Source organism: Lithobates pipiens, unplaced genomic scaffold (assembly GCF_037356315.1).
Source record: "Lithobates pipiens isolate NorthernLeopardFrog02 unplaced genomic scaffold, aLitPip1_a1.2 Scaffold_22, whole genome shotgun sequence".
Taxonomy (NCBI): Eukaryota; Metazoa; Chordata; class Amphibia; order Anura; family Ranidae; genus Lithobates; species Lithobates pipiens.
Window position 1 is genome coordinate 138,004,684 of NW_027507784.1, and position 15,593 is coordinate 138,020,276.

General features: G+C 40.7%; 1 protein-coding gene across 1 annotated transcript in view; it reads right to left on the reverse strand.

The window, feature by feature from the left end:
* Nucleotides 1–15,593, reverse strand: part of CPS1 (carbamoyl-phosphate synthase 1) — a 179,499-nt gene that overhangs the window by 39,357 nt on the left and 124,549 nt on the right. Inside the window, exons 23-25 of the mRNA XM_077448349.1 lie at nucleotides 10,654–10,719; nucleotides 9,385–9,448; nucleotides 1,273–1,454 (exon numbers count right to left, since the gene is read on the reverse strand). Coding sequence (XP_077304475.1) covers nucleotides 1,273–1,454; nucleotides 9,385–9,448; nucleotides 10,654–10,719 — 312 coding nt within the window. The remainder of the gene's footprint in view (nucleotides 1–1,272; nucleotides 1,455–9,384; nucleotides 9,449–10,653; nucleotides 10,720–15,593) is intronic.

Here is a 15,593-nt window from a genome sequence, read left to right on the forward strand (position 1 = left end):
GAGTCTACTGGGCTGGCTGGTATAGTGAATGCATGGCTTTTCCTTAGAGGCTGTATTGCAAAAGCCATCCACTTGCAAGGCTAAGGCCTCTTTCCCACTGGGGCACTTTGTAGGTGCTACAGTGCAAAAAATAGCACCTGAAAAGCTCCCTGAAACAGCCGCTGCTGTGTCTCCAATGTGAAAGCCCCAAGGGCTTTCACACTGGAGCGGTGCACTTCAGGACAGAAAAAAACTCCCACAAGCAGCATCTTTGGAGCGGTGAAGGAGCGGTGTATTCACTGCTCCTACCCATTGAAATCAATGGGGCAGCACGGCTATACCGCCGGCAAAGTGCCGCAAACGGGGGTTAAAACCGCCCCACTAGCAGCTGAATACCGGCGCTAAAAATACGGTAAAGCTCAGCTAAAAAATAGAGGCGTTTTACCGCCGACGCCCCCACTGCCCCAGTGTGAACGGGGCCTTACTACACATGCACAGCTCAGTGTATAGTCTAAAACGTGAACCTGAAAGGATGAGGGTAAGAAGCCTTTTTTGCAGAAGAGACATTGTGGGGTGGATTTACTAAAAGTAAATATACTGTGCACTTTGGAAGTGCAGCTGAATGAATTTTCCTGTAAAGGTGGTAAAGCTTCACTTTGCAAAGAATACCCAATAAGTTGGATGGGAATTTTTATTTTATTTTTGCCTGCACATGATTGGATGATGGAAATCAGCACAGCTTTACCACATTACCAAAGCTCTGGAGAAAATGAGTGTAATTGCACTTGCAAAGTTCACAGTCTATTTGCATTTAGTAAACCCACCCCAGTATGCCCCTTCTGCAATAAACATGTGTCCTGCTTGCAAGTTTTTCAATTCAGGGCAAAGTTTTATTTCAAAGTAAACTTTGCTGTGCAAGTTGGAACTTTTCTTTCTAGTCTGTAAATTGCCATATTGTTGCTAGACCCTGTATATAGAAATGAATACATTGCTTGAGCTTAAGATTTGCAGCACTATACAGTATAAAGGCTTAAATAACTGAACAGATGCCTATGGCAAACATTCTCTTTATGTATGCTGATACTTTTATTGAGTATTGCTGTACTTTGTTTCATAATTGTGCCCCTATTCATTCTGTGAGCAAATATGTTGTTTGGTAGCTCACAAAAAAAGTTTTTCATGAAATTGGTATAGTGTGTAGTATATGCTTAGTATATGCTTAGCTAGGCTGGATGTACTTTTATCCTAAGTTCATCAAAAATCTCCAAACTTTAAAAGATATGTGTCACTTACCTCCAGTTGGAACACATCCATGATTCTTTCCTGTGACAGCTCTTCAAAGTAAAGTTTGTCACACTCATCAAAGTCTGTGCTTACAGTCTCAGGGTTGCAGTTCACCACCACGGTTTTCTTGCCGAGCTGACGCAATGTGCGGATGCTGGAAACGGCACACCAATCAAACTCGACACTGCTGCCTGAATCATAAAGAAAGACAAAAAAAAAATGATAAAGGAAAAAGATGAAGATTTTTTTGATACAAGCACTGTAACTTCAATGTACTCACTTCCCCTAACAGCAGGAGAGTCTCACTCATTCTGCCGCATGCTGTGAAATGTAATGCTGTTTGTATGAGGACACATAATTATGAAACAACCAAGCTCACCTCAAAACTCTCTCCCTGCCTTGGTTGAAGTACTGTTGCGGTGTAGGGTTTGCCATACATATAATAATAATACATAAAAAAGATTATATTGGCCCCATGGCTTGCAAATAGCAGTTTGTTTATGAGGCCTAAAGAAAATGGAGAATATTATAAGTGACTATGAGACACTCTTGCAGTGATTGCAGGTAAGCAGGTTAGGAAACCCAGGTGCAGAGATCTCACCTATTAAACCAAATTCCAGTTGAAATCTTTTTTACTTTTGGTTACCACAAGTGAACCGCATGGCCGCACTGTGCATGTGCGGCCGGGCTGTGTGTTGTTTTTCCATTTGCCGGCGCGGCCATATTGCGCTTGCACGACCGGCGATTACTATCAGAATCAGCTGTTTTTTTATGTCATGCTGTCCATCATTGGGCAGCATGTTAGAGATGTTTGCTATATATTTGAGTGTGCTTGCGTCATTGGCCACAACTCTGATGATATCCACATAGGATGAAACACGTCAGGCTGGCTGATGCAAGCACTCTGTGAACCGAGGATTTTATATATCTCTTGATGTTGCTTCTGTCCAGTAAGTAGACTACAATAAATTCTCATGTGTTATACCCTCACAGGCTTCACTATTGCTGCTTTTTTTCTTCATTGGGGTTTACATTCTGGTGATGATTGCCTAATCCATTTTATGGTGTGAGTCCTGATGCTCCTTCTGATATTGATGAACCTGGTTACCTTTATGATTCATCTATCAAGTTTGGAGTGTGCCATCCAAGTTCACTATTCACCATTTGCATCGTATGATTACATGCCTGTTTTCATATTATTCTGATAAGCAGATTGAGAGCATGTGGGTGTGGTGTGCTTTTCATATGCACATTGAAACTTTGTGGAGGATCTACGTCATCTTTATTTTTTATATGGACAATCACATTTAATATTTAATTGATTTTTTTCACATGGACAATCACATTTAATTTTTGATTTATTTCAATGCTGCGCTTTGGACTTTTTACCACAAGGGAGAGTTAAAAATTCCATTTGAGTTTTTTGTTGTCTTTGAGCCCCAAAGGCCCAAGAACTGAGGTGTCTTTAAGGCGGCAACAACCGGACATTAATAAAACAATGTTATGTTCTATCCCTTCCGACTTCTACTGAAAAAGCAATTTGCTTGCCTGTTTTCTAATTGAAGATATTTTCCAACACTTTCTGTCCTGATGAGTGTCACTGCCACAGAAAATTAACAAAACAAACCCAAATGGAGACATGCGAAGCAATACAACCTGTCAGAATTTTGAACCCTTCTTTATGCAAAGGGGAAGAAAAAGATTTGGCTGGGACTAATATAATTATAGTAGATTAGATAACCTTGAATAATATAAACAGTTAAAAAAGCAAGTGAGGCTGAATTATGTCTAACTGTCACTTTGGATCAAACATTTGTTTCCCATCAAATAGCAACGTTTAAGTCATTTCAACTGAAAGTGTTAATCTGAACAAATGGCTGCACCAACTGTCCGCTCTTTACTGAATGCGAAAGAGATGGTGTGTTTGGCCAGATGTCATTTCTGTTTCTCACTAGTGTTGAAAATGTGTCTCATTAGAGGTTCTAGGAACTGAGACAATTATCTTTGGAAGTGATAACATCTGAAGAAACTGTTCATAGATCAGCCTTATACAGTATGGGAGGCATATTATTTCTTAATCATGGCTTAGGATATCTTGTAAGCTTTTGTGTTAGAATACACAGATATAAGAGCAGTTTATCTTCAAAAAACTAACCAAATTAGGACTATTCAAAACACAAAAGAACTAAGGGCAACAAAAAAAATGTGGGGGCCACCATTTTAAATTCGTGGGGCTTTTGTTAGCCAGAAAAACAGATTTCAAATTCCTCAAGATTACTAAAAAAAATGTTTCTTGATATTATTCCGTTTAAAGTGTATGAAAACCTGAATCATTAACTTTTATTATTTTCTCTCTCTTGGTCTGTAAAATATACCATTGAAATGTTTTTATCTGTTTGATAAGGACAAAAAATAACGGTTGGTCCTGCCAGATATCTAGTGAGCAGATAACTTCCTGCGATCTTTCTAATGGATGTACTGTTACCAGTTAGCATCAGTCCCAGCTCCCTCTGGGGACTACTATATATCTTTCCACTATCTAATGAAGATTAGGAGAGGATACTGGGTGTTCTGTATTCTTAACACACTACCTGTTCTAGAGGTGTTAAACGTTGCACCTCCGTAGATACAGTACAGTAACTCTTGTTATCCTAGGACAGGAAATGTGTTATGTCGCGTACACACAATCAGAATTTCGGCTAGCAAAAGACAGATGAGAGCTTTTCATCGGAAAAAGCGACCGTGTGTGCGCCATCGGGATTTAGCTGGCTGAATTCCCGCCAGCAAAAATTTGATAGCATGTTCTCAATTTTCCCGATGGAAAAACTTTCTATTGGAAATTCCGATCATGTGTATGCAATTCTGATGCGCAAAAACTCACGCATGCTCAGATTCAACTACAAGATGGAAGCTATTGGCTACTAGGTATTGCACTTCCTTTTTCTAGTCCAGTCGTACGTGTTGTACGTCACCGCATTCTTGGCGGTCAAAATTTGGTGTGACCATGTGTAGGCAAGACAATTTGAGCGGAATTCCGATGGGAAAACCAACAGAGCTTTTTCCGACGAAAATTCAGATCGTGTGTACGCGCCATTACTATCAGGATTAACAGAAGAAAATAAAGGGGAAAAGGCTGAAAAAAAATTAATGGAGCCCCTACACCTAAAGACTTGAAAGCTGTAACATATCATATTTTTGAACTTGGGTATATATACAATTTGCTCTGTGAGGACTAATTATAGAATTTATTTGAAAGCATAAATGTCATATAGAAATTGGTGGTGTGAGTTTATATTCTCAACCCTTGGAGAAATTCTTTTAACAACATGCACCAATTCCTTTCTTGTTTTCTAACAATTCCCTCTTTCGGAAAGGTTTACATATCGCCCATGGAGGACATTCAAAATATGTACAATGTGTTTTTCTCAAAAGTTAGTCAAAACACACAGGTGTTGACTTATTGTAGTTGCTAAAGGTCCCTGAATAGCCACAAGAAATAAGGATGCAAATCTTTAAAACACAGCTGTCAAAGCTCATGAACACAAATTTTGAGTTTGTATCATGGGCTGTCATAACTTCCTCTAGCAACCAGCCCCACCTTATTTAGAGGCAGATATGGCAATGGCTGACTGTCCTGAGCACCGAAAGCTTTGGCTAGAGACCTAACTCATGAATTATTATTGGCAATGGCTGACTGCCCTGAGCACCGAAAGCTTTGGCTAGAGACCTAACTCATGAATTATTATTGACCTTACTATTATCATTTAAAGTAAACCATTGATAAAAGAAATATAAAACAATGGTTGACTTTTAAAAATACTAGTTGCCTTGCTGCATTCTGATCCACTGTCTTCCAATAACTTTATAGTCATTGACCAGAACAAGTAGGCATTATGGGGTTGATTTACTAAAACTTGATAATGCAAAATCTGGAGCAGCTGTGCATGGTAGCCAATCAGCTTTTAACGTCAGCTTGTTCAATTAAACTTTGACAAAAAAAAAAGCTGCCAGCTGATTGGTTTCTATGCAGAACTGCATCCAATTAAACACTCTCCAGTTTTACTAAATCAACTCCTATGAGTATAGTCAAAGAAAAGTCAAAAATCCTTTTCTGGATACTTTTTATGAGCTACTAATTTAAAGCACTAAGGCAAAACAGTACAGACAACTAACATTTTTATAAGGAGAGGCAAGCAACGGCATTCTTTGTGTTTCTTTCACGACAGGTTCACTTGAAAGATTTCTGGTAACCATAAGAATTAAAAGGTTATTACTCTCTGTAAGAGTGTCAATAAACAAGCTAATCTTGTGAGATAAATGATTGATTCAAAGACTAAGCCTAGGTTCACACTGACAGCGGTAATAAAATCGTGTGAGTTAAGCTGAAATTGCATGATTTCATTCCCGCATGTCAGTCCAGACTTCGGGGGCAATTTCAGAGACATCCGTGCGGGTTTCTGCACAGATGTCTTTTGAAATCACACCCTGAAGTTGCCAAAAGTAGTGCAGAATCTACTTTTGGGAATCAGTGCGGCGTCGCACCGATTTGGACGGTGGCATTGCCGGTAATAGCCGCTGATTTGGCATGCGATTTGACATGTCAAATCGCATGCCAAATTGCTGCAATGTGAACCAGGGCTTAGCTCCAGTTTACACAAGTGAGCGCTGTGGGATCGTATGTGATTCGCAACGCACTGCAGTGCAAACCAAATGCAATGTCCGTGTGATGCAATTTCAGCTATACAGATAATATGGCTGAGATTGCATCGCATTTGGACCAAACTCACACCGGACCCTTTTTTCGGTCCGCACCAGCATCGGATTGTGTCCAAACTGTCCGTTTTCAGTGCGATATGCAAGCTGAAATGGGGGTGTCATTAACAAGGTATTGACACTCCCATATGGCAGTGTGAACTGCTGTGCGAGTTGAGTGCGATGCAGGAACTTGCAGTGGATTTGCAGGGTTCCCGCATCATACAAGTGTGAACTAAGCCTGAAACGGTCAGTTGAAGTCCAGGCTGCTCTGGGCTTGCTCGGGGTGAAATAAAAACGTTTAAGCGCCAGAAAGCCTCTTTTTCACAGAAAATAATTCTTATTTTTTAGATGATATATGCAAGCACTGATCTATAGAGAAAATTAGAAATATTTGCACCTCTAACACCCATCAGCCAAACTGAATCAAAGATGACTGTCGGACCCTGAAAGAAAAGATGGCTGAGCATGGGCAGACTCCCTAGCAAGCACTATTTTCAGTGAGACATCTGTCTATCTACATCTTAAAACAAGTGATTATTTGCTTTAGGGCATCAATGATGCCTGTCTTAAAGTGTAACTCCACTTTTGTTAAGAAAAAAACAATCCTCTCTGGGTGATCTATGTACATTGCAAGGAGTATAACAATTTTGTTGCAGATTCCTACCTTTTGTTATTCTGAAGAAATCCCTGTGTGTTTGTCTCTGCCTTTGCACCGAGTGGGTCTAATGGGAGTGGTTTCATAATTAACTGTCAGGTGTGGATCTACAGGGCACTAATGAGGAAATCTGCTGGGTCTGCATCCCTTTAGACATGTTCCTATTGAAAGTATCTCTCCAAAAATGAAATTTTTGTTGCAGGGGATGCCTGAAATCTGACTTGTATCTTAGTGCAGATTTCTGGGAAAATTGGTGAGCCAATCACACAAACAGGAAATTATGTTTCTGGGGAGTGGTCACTCTGTATACAGCACAACCCCAGGTAGCTATATTTCAATGCATTCTCAGAAAATTACAGAGCTGCAGGTGGAAAAGGAAAGGTAATTTCTAATAACATTTAATCACTATATGATTATTGTCGCAATTATATGCACTATATTTTTTCTTTATTTGCTATTTTTTCCCCCCCAAGAAAATGGAGTTACCGTATATACTCGAGTATAAGCCGAGATTTTCAGCCTCTTTTTTGAGGCTGAAAGTGCCCCCTCGGCTTATACTCGAGTCACCGCTGTCTGACTGCTCGATCAGCGTATCGAGCAGACAGACGGCGGACATTAAAATTTAAAAGCCGCGCCTCCTTCTCCGCCTCCGCCTGTGATAGGCGGAACACTGAATTTCCCAGCAGTCAGTGTTCCACCTATCACAGACATCCGCTCATTCTCATACTACGGACGAGTATGAGAGGATGTCCGTGATAGGCGGAACACAGGCTGCTGGGAAATTGAGTGTTCCGCCTATCACAGGCGGAGGCGGAATTTTGAATTGTAGAATGGCCGCCGAGAAGAGCGGCGATCCATCGGCACGGCACGGGACGGAGGAGGCACGGGAAGGAGGAGGCACGGCACGGGACGGAGGAGGCACGGGAAGGAGGAGGCACGGCACGGGACGGAGGAGGAACGGGACGGAGGAGGCACGGCACGGGTCGGAGGAGGCTCGGGACGACGGCGGCTCGGGACGGAGGCTTGGGACACAGGTAGGCTGGACACACACACAAGGCTGCACGGACACACACACACACACACACACACACACACACACACACACAAGGCTGCACGGACACACACACACACACACACACACACACACACACACAGGGATGGATGGATGGATGGATACACACACACACACACACAGGGATGGATGGATGGATGGATACACACACACACACACACACACAGGGATGGATGGATGGATGAATACACACACACACACACACACACACAGGGATGGATGGATGGATGGATGGATACACACACAGGGATGGATGGACACACAGGGATGGACGGACACACACACAGGGATGGACAGCCATGTCTCACCCTCGGCTTATACACGAGTCAATAAGTTTTCCAGTTTTTTGGGGGTAAATTGGGGGCCTCGGCTTATATTCGGGTCGGCCTATACTCGAGTATATACGGTACCCTTTAAATATGAGCTATACCAATAATACATCCATCACCAACTTTTTATAGTCTGTTGGTACACCAATTTTTTTGGCTGAGATTGGGGCAAATGATCTTTTTAATGCTATAGAAACATCAACCTGGACCTACTTACCAAAATATTACTTAACTTCCTGTTCATCAAACATTTATTCTTCAACCATTGTGAACACAAATATATGAAATAATATATTACAAGCAAATAAATAGGACAATCTTGTTACTGACACAAGTGGCCAGACATTCTCTTTGAGTCATTCTAATTGTATTGCTACAAAGTTACGACCCTTCTTTCTAAACAGGTAACACTATTGGTACTGGATATCAGGGCATCCAATATTCTATAGCCAAATTTACCTTGTCAAAAATCAGCTACACACTATGGGATTGATTTACTAAAGTCAAACAGACTGTGCAAGTTGCAAAGTGTAGTTGCGCTAGAGCTTAGTAAATGAGGTAACGCTTCACTTTGCATAGAATACATGTAAGGAAAATAAAAATAAAAACAGCATTTTTGCTTGCACATGATTGGATGATGGAAATCAGCAGAGCATCTGCTCACTTACTAAGCTCTGGAGCAACTGCTCTTGGAGAAATTCAACTGCACTTTGCAAAGTGCACAGTTTATTTGCCTTTAGTAAATCAACCCGTATGTGTTGGTAGTACAGGAAAATAATAGGAAGCACAGGAAAATAACAGATAGTATGAAGCCACAAAATAGCAATACTCTGTCTGGTCTGTATAATCAGTGGACATCTTTTGGGAAAGAGATCACATTTTTGACCCTTCAGTTTTTTCTTTGTACTATCTGTGCCTTCCCTGCTAACACATGCCTAAACTCAATTTGAACTAATAGGCAGCTATTCTTATCCTACCTAGTGAATGAAAAATAAGACTGCATTGAATAATATACCCTGAGATATTGCAGATTTCAAATGTATTAATTATTTTTTCTCTGATTTCTGCGGAAGTCAGGGGATAATGGGTAAATTAAGATGCACAGGGATTACAAGTAATAAAAAAGAACACTGTTTAAAAATAAGTTTGGGGATTTTCAGTGAAGGGTAAAGCGAGAGACCTAAATGCAGCTTTTCTACACTTTTCTAAACTTTTCTTCTACTTTGGATTACAGTAAACACCTCTTATTGCAGTTTTGCTATATAAACTTTTTCTATTGTATATATAATGGGAAGATAGCTGGACAATACCTATATGATACGGGCCACAACCTAGAACCATCATTCCGTGGTCATCAAACTTTATATCATGCTCCTGGAAGAGAAATGAGAAGATGTATTAACCATTGTGAAGAGAAATGGATCATAAAAATCATTACTGGATGGTGCTGAGTATATTTCTGAGTGTCATCAAAACTTATGATTCCATTACGTTTGTAAATCTTCAGCCCAAAAGTATAATGGCTACCCTTCAGTGTGACATTTTCCCTTGAGCAGAACATGAGGAATGGTTTCTGGTACTGAAAGTGTTTTGAGGATTAAAGGTAATCTTCTAGAATAGAAAGACATCCAGACCTTCCCATGCATATTCCACCAAATGTATCCCACTCAACCAGGAGGTTTTGGGTGGTTTATCAAAGTGAAGGGACGTGAACTTGGGTTTGCTTTAAACTTCTAGTAATGTGCAGAATCGGTTCATATTTATTTATATTTCTATGCCCATGAATGGATAATTGTAGTGAACAAATGCTCAACAAATTCATGTTGCTGTAATAAATTGCTTGTTCGGCACAATGACTGTGACATTTTGGATACTATCTAGAATATTATCTAGAATAAGAAAGCAAGCAAAGAGCCAATCTGTTTCATTTAAATTTGAGCCACCAAAATACTGTAGAAAAGAACACACCATGACCTTTCCTATTCAAATTTAGGGGTCAAAATATGAGAATAAAAATTAGATTTAAAGCATGACTTGCACCATATGCCTCCATAAACTTTGCTGTGGGGAGTGGAGTATATATTAACAAATTTGGGTTCTAAACTCGTGTGATGGGGTTCAAAGAAAGTATTAATAGAACAGTCTCTGAACCTTCAATATTGCCTAACGCAAATTAAATCTTTAAATGATCGCTGTGCTTTTACGTAGAGTAAGTAAAATAAAATACAGGACTGAACACAATTTAATCCATTTAAAATAACAATATTATTTAAAAAAAGACTCCTCTAATTCACCCACACCCACCCCTCCTGAACTGAAACTGTCATTACAAGAAGGTTACATGCTCCCTGTCAAAATTGCACCTTCTTTATTATTAAAACAGGAGGCGAGAGAAAACCCCAATGAGGCAATAATGAAGCCAGGTAAAATATAGAGAAATGTGATTGCTTGAGAAGCCCAACAGATTCCAGCTATAACTGAATGATCACTTGAGGGGTTATTTTATTGTTTTATGCATTTGGACTAAAACTAGAATCACAGCGCCAAAATAAATTCCAAAATGTGTTCCAGTACAGTACCTGTCCATTGTAGGTGAGGTAGAGGTAGTTTGTAATTGCTGGATACTCAGCAGCCAAAGTATCAATCTGATGAGCAAAAGAAGTACAATTTAGTCACACAACTCAATGCTGTTCAAGAATCAGCAGTATATATAAGGATGAACTTAGTCCAGAACAATGAAAAGAAACAGATCCAATTCAAAAAAGGTTCTCCAGTAAAAAGTTAACCTTCTTCCATATAGTCATGCAATTTACATCCTTTAGTTCATTGACCTTTGCCATGCTGAAGTGAACTTATTTTTAGGGGAGGTAGTGCCACAGATATCGAGCCAGTTCTGGGAATATAAATGCCAGCACCTTGACCAATGATCAGTTCATTTAGAAAAAAAAGGCTTTGAAGGCTTCACTATGATGGATGTTCCACCACTACCAAGAAGTCCCAGGGTCATTTAAATAAACTAGATATGTTCTCTAAAAAAGTTATACACATACATAATTATTATATAATATCAGACATGCCCCCTCCTGTAATTAAATAAATATCAATTATTTATTTGACCAACTAAAACTATCATAAACTAAAAATGTAAACTCCTAAATTATTGTTAAGCAGTTTATTTCAAGTTGGAGCTGGCATCAACAAGAGCTCATCCAATTCTTACTTACTAGTTACATTCCACACTCTCCACTTGGACTTGGACAGGGCATGATGTGTTTCAGAAATGAAAGGGTGCCATATTAATTAGCTCACCTCAGGATTGTATTACCTCATGGTAGATGACAGGATCAAGAGTACAAATGCATCTGCATTACAACTGCGCATATCAAGTAACTTCATTAAAATAGAGGAGCTTGCCATGAATGCAAAATTACTTTGGTAATGATGGGGCACTTAAAATAAAGTATTAGCCCATAAAACAATGTTAGCACCTCGGGAGATGGCTGCGAAGCTAGTTTTCTAGAGCCAGATGCTGCATGTTTAAACCAGGTCAGCTCCTGATGTTTCATGATTACAGGTTTTTATATACTGTTTAATTGCCACTTCAACGGAACGCCACCGTTTCAATGGGAGCTCTCAAAGAGCATCGCCGAAATTGCTTTGTGGGTGAAATAAGGAATGATGAAAATGGAAAATGAAATTGCTTGACAATGTGCAGGTTAATCTGTAGGATGATATAAACGAAAATGCAATCCCTTTATGGTTATTTAATATCATCACAGCCAATCAGAGTGTTCAGTATATACATTTGACCAGCAATTTCATTGGCTCAGTCAATTGTCAATCTAGTAGCGAGAGAAGTCTTGTGGTTTAGAATTGCATGATTTTGTTATGCAAGAGACCAAGATAAGTTGCTTATGTTAGCCATATGCTGTCCATATGCTGGCAATGAATATATGCAATTTTTGCAAGTAATGTGACAGGTTCAAAAGTTTCATGTGGTTAAATGGAATATAGTCTTTTTGACGTTTTCAGACACATAAAATCTTAATGTAAATAAATGTGTTTGTGTTCATGTCTTAAAAATCTGTACAGTCTGCAGTTATACAGTATACAGTGTACAAGAGGGCATCCAAACCTGCTCATTAAATATACAGACTCTGTTTCATGTTTTGCAGTACTACACAATGTGGGGTGCACACAGAATCTGATGCAGCTGTGCATAGTAACAATCAGCTTCCAACTTCAGCTGGGAGCCATCTTTACTGGTCCGACACAAGTCAGTCCGACTTTGAAAATGTTCCCTGCACTACTTTGGTCTGACTTTGATCCTACTTAAACCCATTGAATATCACTGAAGTCAGATCAAAGTCGGATTGCCATCTTGACTGATCCGACTTTGGTATGTGACTTGTGCTATGATCATCTTAAAGGGAAACTCCACATAAAAATGGAGAAAAAAAAACAATATTCAGCCTGGCATGGATTTTAAGGTGAACCCCCACACCTAAAAACAGCATGGGGTTCCGCTCAAAATTCATACCAGACCCTTATCTGAGCATGCAGCCCAGCAGGTCAAGAAAGGGGGTGGGGATGAGCAAGCGCCCCCCCGAACCATACCAAGCCACATGCTCTCAACATGGGGGTGGGTGCTTTGGGGCAGGGGGGATCCTGCGCCCCCCACCCAAAAGCATCTTAACCCCAAGGGTCTGCAGACAGAGGCTTATCAGAATCTGGAAGCCCCCTTTAACAAGGGGGCCCCCAGCTCCCGGCCCCCCACTCTATATGAATGAGTATGGGGAACATTGTACCCCTACCCATTCACCTAAAAAAAAGTGTCAAAAATAAAATGCAGTACACAGGATTTTAACTTCCTCTCCCTTCTCCGGCTCTTCTGGGGCCATTTTTTTCTAGTCCTCTCCGGTTCTTCTCCATCTATCTGCTGTGTTCTCGCTCTTTTGCCAGGTCTTCTCTGATGTCTTCTCCCTCTGTTCTTCCAATGCACTCGACGCTCTCTCCCACTCTAATGCTGGGTGCGTGGTGTGCCACTACTTATAATGGCATGGGGAGTCTATTACGGAGGCCCCGCCCCTTATGACGTCACTGCCCCACCATGCAGCGGGTGGTGACGTCATAAGGGGCGGGGTCCATAATAGACCGAAGGGCCTGGTATGCTCTTGGAGGGGGAACCCATGCCATTTTTTTTTTACATTTTGCGTGGAGTTCCCCCTAAAGATTCATACCAGACACAGTGCCTGGTATTGTCGGGGATTTAAGTTGTATCCCTGTGTACTGAAGTCAGACGCATGTTGGACATGAAGTCGCAGGGCAAAGTCGGGCCCACAGTCGTACAACTGTTTTGTCATACCAGTGTGAACCCGGCCTTAAGTTTTGACAATAAAACCTAAAGGCTGATTGGTTACTATGCACAGCTGCACCAGATTTTGTGTGCATCAGTTTTAGTAAATCCCCTCCTGTATGTGCTTTACTGCTCACTTTAACCCCCCTGGTAGTATTCCCAAGTCAGGCTCGGGATGAAAATTCAGTACCATTAGCGGTAACCCCGAGCCAGACTCGGGATCGCATCGCTGCATCCAAGATGAGTGTGGTTACCTTATCCCCTGGATAATGTCGATGTCCCCCTGCAGTGTGAGGAGCTCATTCTCTGCTTGATCTATCATGGATCCGGGCTCCATTCCCTGCGAGCGTTGCGACGCACGGGGACTGAGAACGGCGCCAAATTCAAAAAGTGAAACACACACTATACATACAGAATAATGTAATCTTACAGATTACATTGTTGTATGTAATTATTTCACATCCCTTTTGTCCCTAGTGGTCTGCCCAGTGCCCTGCATATAGTTTTATATTATAAAAACTGTTCTTTCTGCCTGGAAACTGGAGATTGTCCATAGCAACCAAAACTGTCCCTTTACATCAAAAGTGGTTTTAGACCAGCTAGAAAACAATGACAATAAAGTGATTTGTGGGGAGATCTGTCATCAAATACTGAAAAGTAATGACAGTGACAATTCTGCAACTGAGCAAATTTCAGTGCTTTTGATTTAATTACATTATTGAATAATTTTTATTATTATTATATTATTATTTGGTATAATTCTTTATAGTTATTTATTATATTTTAATTTATGATTTTGTTTTTCAAATTGTATCATACCCGGGATGTCTACTAGACTCTGGTTTGGACAGATTTAAGTGAGTTATTCCTAAAAATAGACCTACAATATAAAACGCCAAATTTCCATGCAAAATAATTGTACCGCTTTCAGCACCAAAAATTTGAAATAATCATACCGCCAGGGAGGTTGACAATGCAAGTATATAGGCTTGATTTACTAATGGCAAATAGGCTGTTCACTCTGCAAGTGAAGTTGAACTTAGCAAAGGAATTTGCCCCAGAGCTTAGTAAATGTGATAGGGTTGCACTATGGAAAGATCACCCAATTATGTGCAAAGATCATTTTAAAACTCTGGATGATGGAAGTCAGCAAAGCTTGACCTCATTCACAAAGCTCTGGGACACATTCTCTTGCAAACTGGGTGGTCGATTTGTCTTTAGTAAATCAACCCCTCCAAGCCCTTGACTCATTAAAACAGCAAGCTCCAGGTAGACAGACCAATTATATAACTACATAAATAATAACCTAGTTAATTAGGTTGAAAAAAGATAGGCATCCATCATTGACGACTGGTGCTCCATTTTTTTTGGAGGGCGGCGTCAAAACTAAACACCACCCCCCGGTTGGTCTGTCCCTACTCTCTCCCCCCTCACACGATCGTCAGCCCACCAGCCCCGCAGTTACCCCATCACGCTTCCGCCTCGTCGGCTTCAACCTACGTCTCCTCCTCCTCGGCTTCACGCCGCCTTCCCCTACGTCTTCTCCTCCTCCCTCACGGTGGCCAATATGATTGCTTCTCCTCTCTGCCTCAGAACCCGCCTGCTGATTGGCTGAGAGGAGCATCAGGAAGACAATAGTGAATATTAATTCGCTATTGTTACACAACTGGGTTGGCTCAGGGTCTCTGGCTCTAAACACGTGCTTCTAAAAAAAAAAACATTGGCATCCAGCGCTCCTGCATGTAGATTAGGGGCCAGATGCATGGATTAGAGGGGCGATGCCCGTTATGTACGGACCACCACTGCTCCATCCAGGATGGCTGGAAGAAGACAAACACCTCTCTAAAAAAAAGGAGGCCCAGTTTGATAAACAAGGGAGATTTTTTTCATAACCTTTAATGGCAATTGGATAACTCACTGGATCAACATTCTACAATATTATTTCTTTACAATTTTATTAGCCGTTATCAGTCTATTGCAGTTGGAAATACCTCCGACCCTTTGCCAAAATCCAAAAAATATTGATATGGCACCAGAAAACAAATAGAGGAGGGGAGCTACTAATTGGGATACATATTCATGTGACAACTGTTTAAGATGGAGAGATTTCCTTTCACTTCATGTTGTGTCTACAAGATATGACATTTTTGAATGAGAAACTGA